This window comes from Triturus cristatus, chromosome 3_1, assembly GCF_964204655.1.
Source record: "Triturus cristatus chromosome 3_1, aTriCri1.1, whole genome shotgun sequence".
Lineage (NCBI taxonomy): Eukaryota > Metazoa > Chordata > Amphibia > Caudata > Salamandridae > Triturus > Triturus cristatus.
This window is the reverse complement of record NC_140583.1, coordinates 721976118-721993920: the sequence shown is the minus strand read 5'-3', so window position 1 is coordinate 721993920 and position 17803 is coordinate 721976118. Positions and strand designations below refer to the sequence as shown.

Genomic DNA, 17803 nt, shown 5'->3' with positions numbered 1-17803 from the left:
AGAAATTATACCTCAAGCCCAAGTCATGCACATTTCAGGTGTCATCAGTGATATTATTAACGATGTCACAGAACATTTCATGAGTGATGTAATAGGTCATAAGCTGGTGAGGGAATTGATTTATAGTTCTTCAGTCAAGTATAACTGAAGAATTTCAGTGGTTTAACTGGCATTTTCACCAAACTCACAAATCACTTTTCAGTGAATTTAAACATTTTTTTTACGTAAAGTAATAGATCATTGGCATACTTGAATGTCACTTTATCCTTTGTTTTTTTCAGTGAATGTTGCCATTCTTTTCAACATAAAGTAAGGTTTTGTTACCATATGTAACTATCCAAGCCTTTGTCCGTGCACGGCATAGGGTTGGCCACAGGCCATAGGCACAGGCACTGAGCCAGGCCTAGCACCCAACCCCATGCAGGTGCTCAACCTGTGGGTGGCCAACTCCCTACTGTGCACAGCCTACGGCGTGTCTGCGCAAAATCTTCTTTTTACATTATTTTCTCAGTCCGCAGGACTCTCATAAGACTCCTGCTAAATCGTGGTGCAATAAAAATTGTTTTTCAAATTTTTTCCCCATGGTGTGCCTCATGGACATTTCCTACAAGGTATAGCATATCCCTACTCTGCCCCCTAATACCTAAATTATTTTAAATTTTCAAGAAATGGTGACAATGTCCCAGAGTTCTGTAAAAGGGGCCTCAACATTTCTGTTTGTATTGTGGCCAAACAATCGGACCATCTGCTATCGTTGGACTGGTGGGAGCCTCTTGCTCTAGCGAGATGGCCAGCAGGAAAAAAGGCCCTCGAGGTCAATCAGCTTGCTCCATTATTTGAATTTGCATGCCTGCATGAATCTTGCGAGACGATTGTGTACCCAACTATCTAGAGTTCAGCACATTCTGAACACAAATTTCTGTAAATCTACTGAACAGATATACACAAAAATACAAATAGCAAACTTTTGGCTTAAAGATCTAGTTTCCTGCCACATTTGGTGTAGTTCTTATTCAGTCCTTTTGGCTTAAAATTCTCTATGGAATCTGCATAGAGAAACTGCATTTTGGGAAAACCCATTTATATTGGCCCCAGCACCCCAAAACTTTCGAGGAAGGAGCTGAGGTGAATGAACTGTTTTTTGGAAAGTTTTGTGAAGAGTCGACAAACGTTGCCAAAGTTAGTAGCAAAACAAGTTGCTGCCTGTCAAACAAATTGCTTGGCCACATCCAGATATCTATATACTATGAACTTTAATTTCTCAAAAACTACAGAACAGATTTACACCAAATCACAAAAAACATGTTTTCAAAGTAAAGATCTAGCATTCTGACAAATTTGGTGTAATTTCGTTTAGCCGTTTTTGCTGTATCGCTGTTCAATTTTAGTATGGAAAATTGCATAGGGAAAGCACGTTTTCGGGACCCCTCTTTTTCTCGTCTGCTGCTTGAAGGATCACCCTGAAACTCTCCAGGAAGGTGAGCGAGACTTTTTAAGGCAATAGATAAGGTGGATTAGACTTTTTTTAGTATATGTAAAACCACAAAAATATAGGTTAAAGGTCCACAATGTAATGGCACAGGCTGTAACTAAATGAGTGGTAGTGGCAGACATGCATGGTAACGGAATACTTCCATTATCTTCTCATGAGCTCACTGTCTTAACTCTTGTTCATGAAACTGGAAAGGGCATAACATTTCAGAGTGCTATAGCAACTGCATTTGTATTGTTGAAGGGAAGCTCTATGGAAATAATCTTTAGTTTAAACAGTGTTTAATACATTTTACAGTTTGTTTAATCCTGCTAGGTGTGGATGTCAGCCATTGGGCGACAACCTTCCAACACTCTCCAGTGCATCTGTCGACCTTTGTCCGACAGTGGGGTGGGCTGAAAGCGATCCTTTAAAAGAAATTGTTACAAAGGTTGGGAGAGATGAGGAATCACTTCCCCATCAGCCCCCAACTCTCCTTCACGCCTATCGCACTGACGTCACGGATTCCCCACCGTAGCAGCAAAAGTAGCAAGGTGTGTGTTCTCTCCTGCTGAGTCGCAGCTGCACATATTTCCAAAAAGAAAGCAAAACATTTAGGTAGGAGGTTGACCCGCAGCATATGAATCGACCCCCTTTGGGGGCCATATATATTTTTTCAAATATGTTTTATCCGCTGGGTCAAATTGTGGCCCCAGGGAAAACACACATTTAAAAATTATATATGTACAGCAAATGCCATATACATCTAACATCTACAGATTATGCAGCAGATGGTAGATTTATGTGGCATATGCAGTATGTATCCTGTAGTGCAAAGGGATCAACGTGTTACCACACAGTAGAAGGGCTTGCGCAAAGGCTGACTAGTCATCTTTCAGTTGCATTTGGTTGCTAACTGGTATTATGAGTTGGAATGTTTCCCCATATAGTATTAGCATGTTTACAAACCATAAAATAATGAAGTCAAACTGCTGCTTTATGCCACATAATTGTGCATCATTTAGATAACCCTGCCGCATTATTCCATTGACCTTGGTGATAGCACTGTAAGTTTTCACAAGGAGCACACCGGCGCACAAAGTTGCAGAGGATACTTTTGAATGTGTCGTTCTGGAGATCAAAGATAGATTTGTAGCTTTGTGACATTACTTTTATTCTGGTGATCCCCCAACAATAATGTTTTGCATATGTCATGACAAAAGTATGCTATAGTATAGGGTATGTGTCAAGATGAATTAATACTGTGTCTTTTTGTTGTTTTTTAGTGTCTTTAGAGAACCTGCAGATTTACCAAAATAAGTATTTTTTTGTTTATTTACTGTTGCACACATCTGAAAGAAGCACACACCTAGCGAGTGATTTAGAACAATATTTCTACCTTTTACGTAGGACAGTGTTTTAGAGGGAAGGTTTTTGCCAGTTAGCAGAGATGGCGCCTTGGTGGATGACTGCTGTCTAGGCCCTAACTCGGGCTATGGAGGACAGTTTGGAGGCAAGATCAGAGACTGAGACAGCAGATACCGAGACAGCATCTGAGGGAGAGGAAAATGGAGCAGAGTCTAGAAGTGATTTTTCAGTCTGTGGTTTTCCATCTGAAGACTCATCTTCCAGCGATTGTGAGAGACATGATGATGGCAGTCATGCTGTCCCTTTGCAAGCACAGTATGCGCAGTGGAGTGACCGTAGCAGGGTAGACCAACCCAGAGAGCAGGCACGTGTGCCAGCAACGACGGAGTGCTCTCTTGGTAACTCCCAAATTTAGTTCAGCCCCAAATTCCAATGTTCACTGTAATCGCTGGATGTAAACTCAATACAGCCATTTTTTTCCGAACTAAGTACGTCCATCTCTTTTTTTATGTTGACTTCCTTGAGCAAATTGTGCAGTAAACAAATTTGCATGGCGAAGAATTTCTGAGTGAGAGGCACCTTGGGCCTCATTCTAGGGCACACCGGTGGACTCCCACTTCACTTGAGGAGTTTGGGCCTTACGCTTCAAATGGGGTTAGTGCACAAACTAAACTTGCAGTCCTACTGGTCTACTTGCACAGTTTGGGTAACACCCATCTTTGCACCGTACATGTGCAGAGATCAATGTTTGCTATTGCAGCGTGTACCACATTTCAATGACAATTCTACTGCATTGCTGTGGGACCATCCAGACCATAACGGGTTGTTCAAAATTCGTCCTGTGGTGGAACATTTTTCTGCCAGGTCTCCAGAGACTTATACTCCTGGAAAGTATATAGCCATTGATGAGTCCTTGATCCTGTACATAGGGTGAACTTACTATGGCATCAAATTGTACATGCTGTCTGAGAGCTCTCCAGGCTATGTATACAGCTTGAGAGTATATACACGGAAGGACATCATCATCAAAAAAGATATTGTGTCCTGTACACTTTTTCAATAAGATTGATTAATATACAATTTACTAATTGGGTTTTCACACTTCTAAAGCAAGAGTAGAAGTGTTGGTGAATGTGTACCACAGGACATTTGTTTGGCTTATTACTTTATGGAGCTTAGACAGTATTCACCAGCATGTTTGCCTAAGTTTCAAAGGTAGATATGCTCACTCAGTTCGAGGAATGTAAGCCCCTAAAGGTATTCTCGGACACACCCAACTTGTATCCACAAACTGGAAGGAGTTGGATTTAGCATAGTAAGTGTGCTGAAGGCGAATTAAAGTCACAATTTCTTGAGCTTCAAGTAGCTAGGGATGGAAGGCATTAGTAAAGGTTCACCTGGAAAGTATATGGGATTAGTCAGGACTTTGAAGGGGACAGAGACATGAACAGGTAGAAAAAGCATAGGTTAGGTGTGCTTTCCCTGGGATATAACATAGGTAGAAGCAGATAGACGAAGTAGTAGGGATACACATGCCATCGCTTGATCATCACCTATTGTGCAGTTCCTACAAATCTATATAGGGCCTGCACGTTTAGGCAACATATACTGAGGGTTTGGTGTTCAGACGGTTTCCAGACACTTCCTATGCATATGTTAGTCCGTAGACCAGCTAGCTCACAGTACCACTATAAGCCCCACAACCCTACCAAGGAGCAAATCGTTTCTGGCAACTATCGAACAGGATAACCCTCACCCCTCAGGGATCGTGCAAACAGTACAGAACGTTTTGCTCAGTCACTCGTGCTCATTTGTTCTCAGAGAGATATCCAGAATAAATATATACGGATATAAGCACCAGTAGAGTTAATAAAAGGTAGAATTCTACCCATGTTGCTAAAACAGTGAATATATGCAGGCCTATAGATACATGGCAATAATCAAGCATACTCCTAAGATGCAAACCCTAGTTAAGTGTACCTATGTGTACCTAGCATGTATGTAGGTGTGAAGCCAAGAAACACCCTAGGAAAGAGCCACCCCATTACATGATGGGGGAGAATGAAGGGCCCTGTCTTGGTCTTGAGCTGGACACCCCGCAAGGGATGTCAGACCACTGTGTGCTGGAGTGTCTAGGTGCAGGGACTTCAGCTTCTCTTGCCAGCATGGAAGCTTCTCCTCTGGTTTGCCCAGGGATGATGTGGCACTTATATACCCAAAAGGTACCCTCAGGGGTTCTACCTAGATGTGTCATGACACTGTGAGCATGTCAGCCAAGGATGACGATAGTGGTGATTTTTGTACAGAGTTATTAAGCAGAAGATGGTAATCCTGCTGTAATACTATGAATCCTCATGCATAATAAATGAGGCTAGTTTTCGAAGAAAACCACACAACATTTATTCGGCACCTAACTAGGTAAAAGGTCAGCACCAGAGCCATTATGTAGAGCAAGGTAGGACGGATGTAGGTAAAAAGGTAGTGCAACTACCTAGGCCTATATTAGGGTACATTGGGGTGCCTAACACACTTATGTACTCAAACCCATTGGTGCCACACTTGCCACTATACTGAATTACTCCCTCAATCAACTAAGTTGAAGACTCCAAACCATACAGAATGCACCAGGCAGCCTCCTCCCTCAACATACCAACACACACACACACCCTTCACCTCAACAGCTTCACTGGCACCCCATCCACAGCTCTTTTCAAACTCCTGACACACACATTCAAAGCCTTAAACAGCACTAGACCAGCATATCTCAACCGCCTCAGATTTCAGAAACCTTCCAGACGCCTTTTCTCAATCAGACTCGCACACATTCCATGTTTACGCAGCACCAGAACAAGAAGTGACTTCTCCAACTTCGCTCTAAAAGGGCAGAATAACTTGCCCCTACACATCCGTGCCCTCTCTAAAATTATTCCATTCCGCACCATGCTGAACACTTGGCTCTTCGACTAGGTAAATTAATGGATCAGCCCTGACTGCTCCTATGTTGGCGACAGGATACCCTCCTGGGAGATAGTGCACTTTACAAAAAACAATTGCATTGCAGAGAATTCTGCACCCCACGCTACGTGTATGGGTAAAAATGCTTGTCCTGCTTGCCGTGTTCATCCTCCATCAGAACTTATTACAACACTGGAATGTGGAGAGATCCATTGAAGAAAATGGAGTGGATCTGGGCTTATAATGGCTCGTATTAACCTTCTACTTCAACATTCCAATGCTTGTCTTTCTGTTTCTCCCTTTTTATTTAGAACATTTTACCCTTAGTGGGTGGAAAGTTCTGATAGCCTTATAGCCCTTGTGCCTCGGGTTATACCTGTTGTTAAAGGCCAGCACCTTCATTATAAGCCCACGTCGGCGTCTCAGGATTATAACTGGGGTTCAGGGCCTTTATTAACTGGTGTAGCCATCCACAGCAGGCTATAAGGTTATGGTAGAGGTTCAGTTTGCCGTATGACAAGTGCATTACAGTCACAGTACTGCACATAATGGTGGACAGGACATATGCAAGATTCTCACTAACTACCCTGTTTGTCAAAAACTAACCATCATGGTTTATGATGTGCTCTTTAGGGATCTTAGGCAGTCTTCCCCAGCATGTTGGTCTTAGTTTCAAAGGTAGATATGCTCACTCAGTTCGAGGAATGTAGGCCTGTAAAATTTTTGAAAACTAGAGAACCGGGGGAGTCCAGGCTGGTGTACTTTGCGTGGATCTCACAAGGTTTCTTACTCACAATGCTCTGCAAACCTTTAATTTTGGCTGAAATCACGTATTTTCCTTCCATTTCCAAAGCAACTGCCCACCCAAACATTCACGATTAGCATAAATGATCAACAAGAGAATGTTCAAGCTACCATTCCCAAATCTTCATAGTCAACACATATACAAATTATAATCAAATCAAAGAAGGGTGAAGCAAAAAGAAACCGAAACAATGTGGGTAACTTATCTGGTGCCATAATCTCTAGACTAAGTGTGAATTTACCAACCCTAGGGCTGGGAGGCTAAGGCACACGTCAAACAGGAGCACATTCCCAAAATAACCCTTTTCTGTAATCACTGAAGAAACAAAAAGTAACAGCAGCATGTGAATCTTCTATGTTCACCAAACAAATGTGATTACAGAAATGCAGGACCATAACAAAGCCACAAAATCCACAGTAGTCATTCAAGGACATTGTACAACTCACCAAACAGGGAGGAGGAACTATACCAATGACACAGCCTTCTTCAACCAACTGGTGTCATGTCTGCCCTAAACAAAGCGGCAGATAAAACTGAAAAAAGAACCCACATTGCATCTAAGGACTGTTAAGATAAACACATTTTCCTAGCCACATAAAGGAAAATGAAGAATGGTACTGTGCAATAAAAAAAAACATCAAATAAGTGTTTTGCTTAGCCACACTTTGATCGCCATGCCTAAAATATATAAACCACAAAAAAGCCCATTTTACAAACCGGCTTATCAAAATACAAGTACAAAGTGATTTTGGAAATGAGGGTGCTGCACTGAGAGGAGGTCCGTGGGCTGCAAGTGAGACCTTAGTTCTCATTGTTAACAGTGAATATACCACATGGTAAGTCCCACCACTGAGGTGCTTTTACACCAAAGCGCAGTTTATAAAACATAGAAAACTATGCATACGCACATATAGCAAACAATGTTTGTACTGTGGACATCTGGCCAATCAAATTCGTCAGGGCAGCCGGCTGTCCTGCAGGGCGTTCTTAGACACAAATGAAGGCCTGGCCACTCGTCTGAGAGCTTTCTGATGAGGGAGACGATCGACAGGATGAAGTCCCACACAGGCCTGAAATCTTTACAAAAGAGAAATCTGTTTAATCGTTTGGCTGATTCAATGGAGATCCTTGCAAAGTCTCTGTTACTCATATGATTTCAGAGAATGACCATATAGAATGTTGTACAAACTTAGGAGACAAGGGGGCACATTTCTGCTTTCACCTCAGGTCAAATGAGACCTCACTTTACCTCTCTCCCAAACCACTGCCTTGTCCTTAGTCTGTGAAGAGAAAGACATCCACCTCACATCCACATCCACATCCACATCCATGTATTTATTTAGGCAATCATTTATCATAAACATGAAAATATATTTCGTTTTAATGCACCTAATCCTCACAGGTAACAATTAGATACATATCTCACAGAGATGCACTGCTCAGCAACATTCTGAGTTTTTTTCTCAAAAATTGCTGAACCAAATTCCCAAACTCATAAAAGGCACCAAATGATTTCATGCCCTGTGTGCATTTCAATCTAGGTGTTTCTCATTCAGTAATTTTGTGGGGGGGGGGGGGGTTCTGGAGAAAGCTGATTGTAAATCTCAAGCAAAACAATTGTTGTTGAGAGCCCCTGTAACTCTGACAACTCTTGACCGCATTACACCCTACACTAAGTTTTGCAAATTTGTGCCAAGGGGAGGACAAGCTTACCAGTCCTGATGCCATGTTCAATTGTATCAAACTTCGATACAGAGGCATAAATGCCACTTCAGCAAGACATATATCACAGATAACAGGGAATATAATTAACATAGGTTCGTCACAGTGTGTTCAATAAGGCAAATATTGGTTTATATACACATTAGCTTAGATCCTGTAAGCCTGGGGTTATGATTCGATATTGCACAACTGATTGTATTACAGCTACTGGTGCGTCCATAAGCTGTAAGTAATTACAATTTTTGAGGCAGGTAAAAGGCATTGGAAACACATTCGATTAAATGTCCATACCATCTGCAAACACTCTGAAATCCAATAATAGGCATAAACCTTTGATATAAAAATAAATCAGTTCATTCTATGCAGGTTAAATCTGTTATCACAAGCCATTCATCAAACACATCTGGCACCTCAAGTGTTGTTAGTGCAAGAGCATGGTTGTCTAACTCTGGATGGGGGCATTGTGTATGTTAGATAGATGTACAGTCTATGAATGGAGATGAGAGACTGCTGCATAGTACTATTTGGCAAGCACAAGTCATCCATGGACCAATTTTTGACAACCCTATTCTAGAGGATATCTGATGGAAGAACTGCTCCAAAAGTTTAAAGTTACACTGAGTGATGATGATAAACAGGATAGTAATTCAATTGTTGGGCGTGATGGTTCAGTCCACTTATGCATCCTCTGCAGGAATGAGTGTTTGTCCTCACGGTAACTCGACTGAATCCTGGTGGGTCTACTATGCCCCTAAGAATTCCAACGTCACAGTGTGCTTTACAATTGCATGTTATGTTGTTTTAAACATTCCAAACAGAAGACCTAGTAAACAGTGAATGATCACACTCCCAATCGTGCAATACAAGGTACAACCACCTCTTCTTCTCAGAAAGAAGACAGGCAGCTTTTGCTGGGCGCAATATACATGCTTGATTGAATGAAATATTATATACAATATGTAGTTAACTTCTCTTGTCATCACCCAGCCTCTAAATCAAGAATCAGTCACAAGCCTTTGGATTTTCCATGTTCCTTCTCATAAAGAAAGGCAACATTATTTTTTGTGGGGTGAGGAAGAGTGCCTTGCACTGGTGAGAAGAAAGAGGCTGAGAATGCTCTCTGATTCCTTATCTGAAAAAGAGGATGAAGTGCTCTATCTGAAAACGAGGCTGAGATGCTCTACCTCAATTCACAGATTAGGTGGGCTTGAGGAGGTTTGCTCACAGAGATCTATCGCTGCCCTGGATAGAACATCTTTAGGAAGTGGTAGCAACATTTCTGTTAATACCTTTAATAAGGAAGGCTGTTTACGATGGTTTCATTCTTACACTGGCATCATGAAACTGAATTGTGGCAGGAAGACATTCCCACAGCCAACTAGACTAGCAATGTTTACATCGAACACCAATGTGAAAGTGTTTGTACTGTGCACTTTGTTTATGCTCTCTACCACAAGTCCTTACCAGGTTTCTTGTAAGGCTTCCTACCCCTGATCTCAATGTAGCTATCACCCTTTGCATTGTTCTCCTTGATCAGCAGTGGTTTGCCATTGCTCACTAGCAGGAACATTACTCTTCCAACCCAATTGGTTTTGTAGAAAGAGCAAGATTTGATCATCAGCCTAGAAGACACAAAGCAGAAATTAAGGCAAACATGTGGTAAAGTGATCAATGCACTAATTTGGTGTGCCAGTAAAACATACTTTTATTTCACTGAGATGAGAAAGAATCAATAAATGGCTCATGACACAAATCAAGGCATCCTAATGAACAAGCTGTCAACAGGAAGAGATCACAGTATGATTTCTGACAAACATGTATAAGTGCACTTTTCATAGGTTGTATCCAGCAGCACAACACTGTTTATCGCACCCAGTAAATACCAGGCGTGCTAAAGATTGCAACCTATATTAACTTCCAGCAGGTCAAACCTGATGGAATTTAATAAGAGGGAAATTAACCCGTATGTACCACGACATGCTGATTTTGGTGGTGAAAGCACCAACATCTGCATGTTATTCACCAAACATTTTCTAATGTGACAACACATCAAATAATTTTCAAACACCTTGCATCAGGTTTCATCAGATGCGATAATTATTTCATCCAACACTGGCCACTAGTAATCACGCCCTAAGGGAGTTAAATATAATGCGTAGTTATTAGCCTGGTCAGAGTCAGCCTCTGTGAGGGTTCAGTATCATGCACTCTTAACAGTGGCGGTTGGTATTTGAAGGCAGTGGGGGGCGGGTCGCAGGCGTGAGGGTGGAGGAGGGAATAAAATAAAAATGAAAATACACACTTACCTGTCTGCCGCTGCCACCTCCTCTCATTCCTCTTCCCCGCTTCCAGGGCAGGTCGAAGCAGGATGCACCCGGCTACTAGCCTCCTAATAGCCAATCACAACGCTGCAATGAAGCGTTGTGATTTGTCTAAGAACCGTGGTTCGGCACTCAGCCAAAGAATGGGAGGCTGGGCATGTTCGCTCTGCAGACTGTAATGCAGCCTGCATGGAGAACATGCAAAGTGTGCATGACGGTTTGGTCGGCCCGTGATGGCCGGCCAAAGGGTCCTGCGCACTTGGATTGGCCAAACCACTCCTCCCCTGCCCTGCCCTGTGAGTAGAGCAGCCCCACCCCTACCCAGCTGAGCAAGGGGAAACATAAAATGATAATAACAATGAGTTATTATCATTTTCTTTTTTTTTTCAACCTGCTTAGTGGAGCGACTCTCCTCCGCCTTGACTCTTAACTCTAGCTCCAGGACAATATTTATTTAAAAAAACAGTCCTATATATGAGCCTTGGGACAGCTTGATGATACACTGTCGAGCGAAAGTGTTAGCTGTCAGGGACCTGTTACTGAGCCATGAGCCAGTTGAAATCGAGACATTGGATTTTACTACGTTTGAAACTTTGAAAATTCTAGATATTAAAACTGAATATAACTTATACTAATCAGGATGGAAAACCATTATTCTACAATGCTTATGAAGCACATCAAAATAAAAAGTAAAAATTACTTGACTGAACTACTCACTATGACCACATGTTTACAATGGGATTTTGATTAATAGTAAACATTAACCAATACTGCGTCACAGACCCGCTGCTTATTTAAAGTACAGGAGCCTTTCTGGACTATTTGAAATGAAGCGAAGCTTGCACCAAGGCCAGGTCGACAAAAAAAACCCGACAATCTGCTAAATTCTGAATGAGGTTGGGAGGCACTGTGAGCGAGGATGCTTTGCTTTCAAGGGTAATTCAGTGGCCTGCGTGACGATGTAATGGAGAATACAGTGCTTTATCAAGATCCACACCTGATAATTGCAAAATAAATGTAATTAGTTTCCATCTTTTTCAGAAATATTGTGCTCCAGGACAGACAAGAAAAGCAAGAGTCGGTGCAAGCAAAAGCTTCTGTCATCAAGGGACCTCCAGAATGCCTACACAAGTGTTCTACAACTGTAGGCGTTACACTGGAACGAAGGGAGAGACAATTTCTATCATTGGGAAAGGTAAAATCAAGGAAATATGTTAGAAGAAGCACAAACATTAAAATGAGATACAGGTGCACAATCTTTCCACACAGTAAATGTTATTCAAGAAAACACATGCACCTTTGAGCTCTATGCAGAGCAGAAATGTTAAGTGGTGATCATTTTGCTGACTTTGGTGAATATTGGTCATAATAGGAGCCGGAGACAATATAGATGAACTTCCTTGACCTAAGCAGCACTACTCAAGTTGGATTGTGTAGCACTGTGCTGAGCACCAGTGAAGAGACTATTAATAGGCATAATATAAAGTATAAACGTAACCACAATCTTACTGTGAAAGATAACATCAGATGGTAGGTCTATTCTAATGTGCTGTAGAATCACATCAAACAAATATTTTAAGAGTATTTAGTCATTGCATAATACAAGGGGAAGAGGAATATTCTTTTCCTATTACACGGACCTGACTTGAAGCTCTTAGGACAAAAGTTTGCCACGTGTGCAAGCATGTGTCTATGGCAGGGCTTTAAGTGGGATGAAAAAACTGGGGGTCTCTCAAAGGGGCGTGGTCAATTTTATTAAGGGCATGGCATAAAACACGTAAGCTAAATATCTGTGCTTGGCATAGTGTGCTGCCCAACTTCTATTTTGCTGTTTCTGTCATTGCATCCAGATATATAATAGAACAAGTAACATCATACCTACAAAAAGTCAAGACTATTGGCTTTGTCAATGGTTGTTAGTTTCATAGGGGAAATAAGCAGCAACCATGGCTTGTATATAATATTGAAAAAGCTTCCTCTTAAAACCCTGGTGACACAATGTTGCTGCTCCTGAGTTTCAGAAAGGGAAGGGAAATCCAGAGAGAAAATGACTCTCTTTAAAGGATTTCCCTTCCCCTACAGCGCTCACCTGGCATGACGTCATGCCGTGACTTCTCCACTAGTGAGAAGTGAGCAGTGTGAGCTGCGCACACCGATGATCCTGCGGTCACTGCAGTCCTGAAAAAATGGACCGCCTGTGCCAGGGCACAAAACAGAGCCAGATGAAGACCCGTTTTGAGGCCCCCTTTAAAAAACTGCCGGTGCTCAGCACCGGTGAGACCCGGCCAACTTAAAGTCCTGGTCTATGGAAAGCATCTTGACTAAACATGCCGAGAGTGGCAAAAGCAAGTGGTGAAGGACAGAATGTTGGAGGAGACAACACCGTCAAAAGCACTTTACAATAGGAACTGAATGTAATAACAATAAATTATAAATAAAGATATTAAGCTATTTGATCATTATTTGGTCACATAAAGTCCACATCAGGAATATTTAGCATAAGGCCCAATTTTAGTGTACAAATACTCTGGGCTTTGCTGTTTTATGTTACATTTCTGAGTTGCACACCCTACAAACAGTAAGGGCCCTATTACAAGTTTCCTACGCCCAACATCGTCTTGGTCATGAGACCGCTCGACACCTGGTTAGCGGTCCCGACCGACTAATTAGGATGCGATAGAACACTGTTCGGTGGCATGCCTATACTTTACAATAGGAGCATGTATTCCGGCCAGAATGCATGCTTCCATTGTAAAATGGGAGGTGCAGTTCTTCCCTACACCCCGTTGCAGGCACCTCAAGGTGCCTGCCACAGGATGCAGGGATCAACAGGGGGGCACAATAGGTAATCCCTCGGCATCCAACCGGAGGCCGTGCAACCAAGGGGGCCCGGCTGGGGGCCTCCAAAGTCGAGTTCCGACAGACTTTCTGTGTCAGAAAGGCTGTCAAATGCCAACATTCTAATCTTTAGTGCGGAAAGAGCTGCCCTAGGGATTACTGGCTGCATTCCGACTAGCTGACGGGCTCTCCAAGCCCTTTGGAAGCAAAGTCGGAATAACCGATTGGAGTCCTTTCCTATCGCCTCCATCGTAATGAGGCGGTCGGAAAGGAATCCGACCGGCATATTACAATGCAGTCGGAAATGCTCCGACCGCATGGTAATCCACCCCTTAGTTACACACACAGCAACCATACATGTTTCACCTATATGTTATCATCAGTACTACAGAAAAATACTAAATATTCCAATTTGGGGGCTAAGATAAAAGAAAAATGAAAGAGTAAAAATATCCTCTTATATGTTAGGTACTCATTAGTGCCGACGGAAGGCCTCGGAATATGAATAATGGATTGAAACGAGTTGGTATTAACTACTTAACATTTAGATGTGTAAAGCAAAATAATTGGTGAAATGGAATAAATTAATGTAACATTGAATGGGGAAAGTGATCAGAATTCTCCATATATGTGGTCAGATTGGCACCTACTAATCCTTTAAAAATGTACGAGCTGTTCCATGAATAGTCATGACAGGACTGTGAGTAGTCCAACCAAATGTCAAATGACAAAAAAAGTTAAATCAATTATCACCGGTTCTCGCATCTGTTTTTAAAAGTTTGTTTCTAACTGTTACATATTTAGGTAAATAATGTCTTCTGTGATTGTAAAAAATGCTCCTGAATAGTAAACAATATTAAAGTATTTAATTGAGAAATGTAGGAAAAATACTGATGAAACATACATGATACATGTAAGAAATAAAAAAAAAACAAGTTCAAGAATATAAAGACAGATGTTTGCAGGTGATGTAAAAATAAAATTATTAGGCAATTAAGCATCAAAGTTATGGGGTGCAGATAAATAATTGGGGCCATTGTTTTTTTTATTCTTCTATCGTAATATTGTTTAAATATTCTTTTTGGATAGGGAATGTACATTCTTCTTGATTTAAACATTCAACATATATGATTAAAAATGTTGTTTCCCTGCCCCACACGTCATCCTCTTCCCCCCTGCCCTACTCCTTTTTGACCACTTGGGGCTAAATATTAGTATTAATGATTCTGTGATCAGTATTACTCAATTCCGTTATCTCGATATTGTGCATGTTAAGGTTCTTTAAAAAGAATAACAACATAAATCTGTAAAACAATAATGATACATAGGGCCATGTAACACTCGAGGTAAATAATATTCAGATTAAGGGCGAAAAATATTATTGCTAGGATTAAAGAGAATTTGAATGAGAAGCCAAAATATTAACTGAAATATATGATGAATTCTCTCAAAACTGAACCAAAGCAAGTGGAACAAAAATAGCCTAGGTTCCATAGAAATAATATTCATATTAGAGAGGGTGAGGACTTGGGACGAATATGCCACGTTACAACGCATGCGTTTAGAACGCATGCCATTACAACGCGGTCATTACAACGACCCCGTTGTTACATTGCAGACCATTACAATGCAAGTTATTACAACAACTTGCTGAGGGGGGGCGGGGTGCTGGATTTTGGAATAGTATTATTAACTATTCCAACTTCAGTCTGTGCAACAGTAGGGAAGGTGTTGGATTTAAAATCCAACACCTTCTGCCCCCTACAGCAAATTGTTGTAACGGCTTGCGTTGTAATGGCATGCGATGTAACAACGCGGTCGTTGTAATGACCGCGTTGTAATGGCATGCAATGTGTAAACATCGTTGTAAACAATGTTTACCGTCCTGAACAGGGGATATGGAAATAGCTGGGAGAAGGTGTCTTAAGGTGAATCACATTCTTCACCTTCATTTTCAGTTCTGAGGTTGCACCCACCCCAGGACTGAACCTAGTCTGTAACACCAGTTGCCACCAGGCATCTGAATTCTAAGACACTGTGATCTAGTTGTGAGGTGTGGCAGAGAGGAATAAAACATAACGTATCAAACCTCTTTGACTTCCGTCTACTTGGAAATTTACAGCTCCGGTATAAGCTGTAGGAAAAGTATCGACTGGTCACTGGTGGATGCTAAAGGAGTATAAAATGTGTTCTGATATGCTCCATCCACTCACATTTTGTATGGTACACAAGAAAAAGGCACATTTCTTCACTTACAAGGAATTTATTGACAGCCATATATGTAAAAAGGCATAGGGTCCTGCCCTACAGGAAACATCGAAGTGAAGTGACAGCCTGGGAGTCGGAATAAAGAAAGTCATGCAGAAAATGAGACCTGACTTAGGTGACGAATAAGGGAAGTGATTAATGATATTTGTTTCAATTCTGTTGCATAAAGTGTATGACGTGTTCAGTTATTAAAGCCTTTTTTTTTTACCCTTGGTATATAGCCCTAAGGGCCTCATTCCATTATCATGGCAATGAGGAGAAAACCCAACCACAGTTAACAATACTGATAAACTTCTTTGTACAGTTTTAATCAAAAACCAGCGTTAACCTGTGTTTTACTTATAGTTTACATGCTTCCCTTTAGCGTGAGGAGTGTGGAGCACTGTGCCAAATTCTACCTCCTGTTGGTGAGTTCTGAGGTGGCCAGTTGGAGACTGGCTGGCTGGGGATGAGCCACGCCTGCGCCACAGGTTACAACTTCTAAGAATAAAGTTGTACTTACCTACTTCATTTGTGAAGAGTCGTCACTCACAGCTTCTAAGAACTTGGTAATCACGATGAGGTCTGTAATATGGGTTACCTGACCAACTGGGATTATAAAATCCAGGTTAACTCTGGATTGGGAGAATTTCACCAGTAGATTTTGGCTGCTTATAGCAGCTGAAATTAGTGTGAAATAATAGGCAAACCCAAGTAGGAATCTGTGAGGAAACTACAAAATCCTCTTACGTTAGTTTCCCAAAATACTGTGATCAGAAATATTCTTCCCCACCCTACCCCCGAACTCCCAATCCCTTCCCACTGCCAAGAGTTACCAATGCCCTAGGTATTAGTAACACCAAGGAGGAGGGAGAATACACAATCAAAATATATCCTGCTCTTAATGGCAGTAGCAGCCAGTTTCCTGCCACAATGGGGGAGGGGGGCAGGCTGGAGGAGGGAAATGGCGAGGAGGGAGGAGGAAGATACGGAAGGTTTGGGTAAAAAAAAATTACAAAATACAAAAAAAACGTACTGTAACGCTGCTGCCACCACCGTCTCCCACGCAGTGGCTCTTCCTGCTTCTGGCTCTAGGGCTGGGCACAGGCTCCCAGCTTGCCCTGCCGCCAATCCTGAAGCTGCTCTCGCATAAGAGCAGCTACAGGATTGGCCTGAGCGTCAGCAACTTGTGCTCCCAGGAAGACTGGGAGCCTGTGCCTGCTCTCTCCAGCCGCAGCAACGCAGCTGGGGCTGGAGAGAGCTTCACTGCGCATGAGGAGATTGGCTGGCCTGACACGGCCAGCCAAACACCTCATGCGCAGTGAAGGGAGTTCCCACCACTCCCCCACCAGCAGTGTCATCCCCTGGACCCAACCCCCAAGACTGGTCAGAGTCCTGGGGGCGGGTCCAGGGGATTGAAATAAAACGAGAATAAAACGGGTTTAAAACTCATTTTATGTACAGGAGGAGGCAGGGGGGCGACGCTCCTCTGCCCTAATGGAGCGGCCGCCGCTGCTTACTGGAGACCTAAATGGTATAACTGGCAGCATATATTATGTAGCCTTATAGAACGCTGTTGAGGGCTATACTGGTTGTTAAAGGCCATGAACCCAACCTTTGACAACTGGTATGGCCCTAAGCGGAAGCGCTATAAGCCTATTAGAACATTCCACCCACTAAGGGTAGAATGTTCTAAATGTAAAAAAAAGAGAAACATAAAGACAAAAATTAGAATGTTGGAGCAGAAGGCTATAATAATAAACAAAGAGCCACCCCATTATCTTAAATGGAGCTCTCAACAGTTCAATGTTTTAATATGGGGTATATCTAATGAGCTGCAGAGTTGGCTATGGAACTAGTTGTTAGGAAAAGTTGTGTGTTTAGAGGTGAAGCTTGTAAGTGCATGTGCATGCATAGAAAGCATGAAAAGAAGGCGGTAACTTTCTCATTGGCACCTAAAACAAACTTGATTCAATAATGCAAGTCATATATGGTCTGAACATTGGTTAGAGGGAAGGAGAATTACATGGGACATAAGTGCTTTCAGAAATCGTTATATCTTTTGTCAAAATTACC

The 17803-nt window shown here is 42.0% G+C and overlaps 1 protein-coding gene across 1 annotated transcript in view; it reads right to left on the bottom strand.

Moving 5' to 3' along the window:
• The window catches only part of LOC146860857 (malignant fibrous histiocytoma-amplified sequence 1 homolog), a 106491-nt gene that overhangs the window by 18171 nt on the left and 70517 nt on the right, over window positions 1–17803 (bottom strand). The window contains exons 7-8 of the mRNA XM_085646384.1: window positions 9786–9943; window positions 7508–7676 (exon numbers count right to left, since the gene is read on the bottom strand). Coding sequence (XP_085502510.1) covers window positions 7508–7676; window positions 9786–9943 — 327 coding nt within the window. The remainder of the gene's footprint in view (window positions 1–7507; window positions 7677–9785; window positions 9944–17803) is intronic.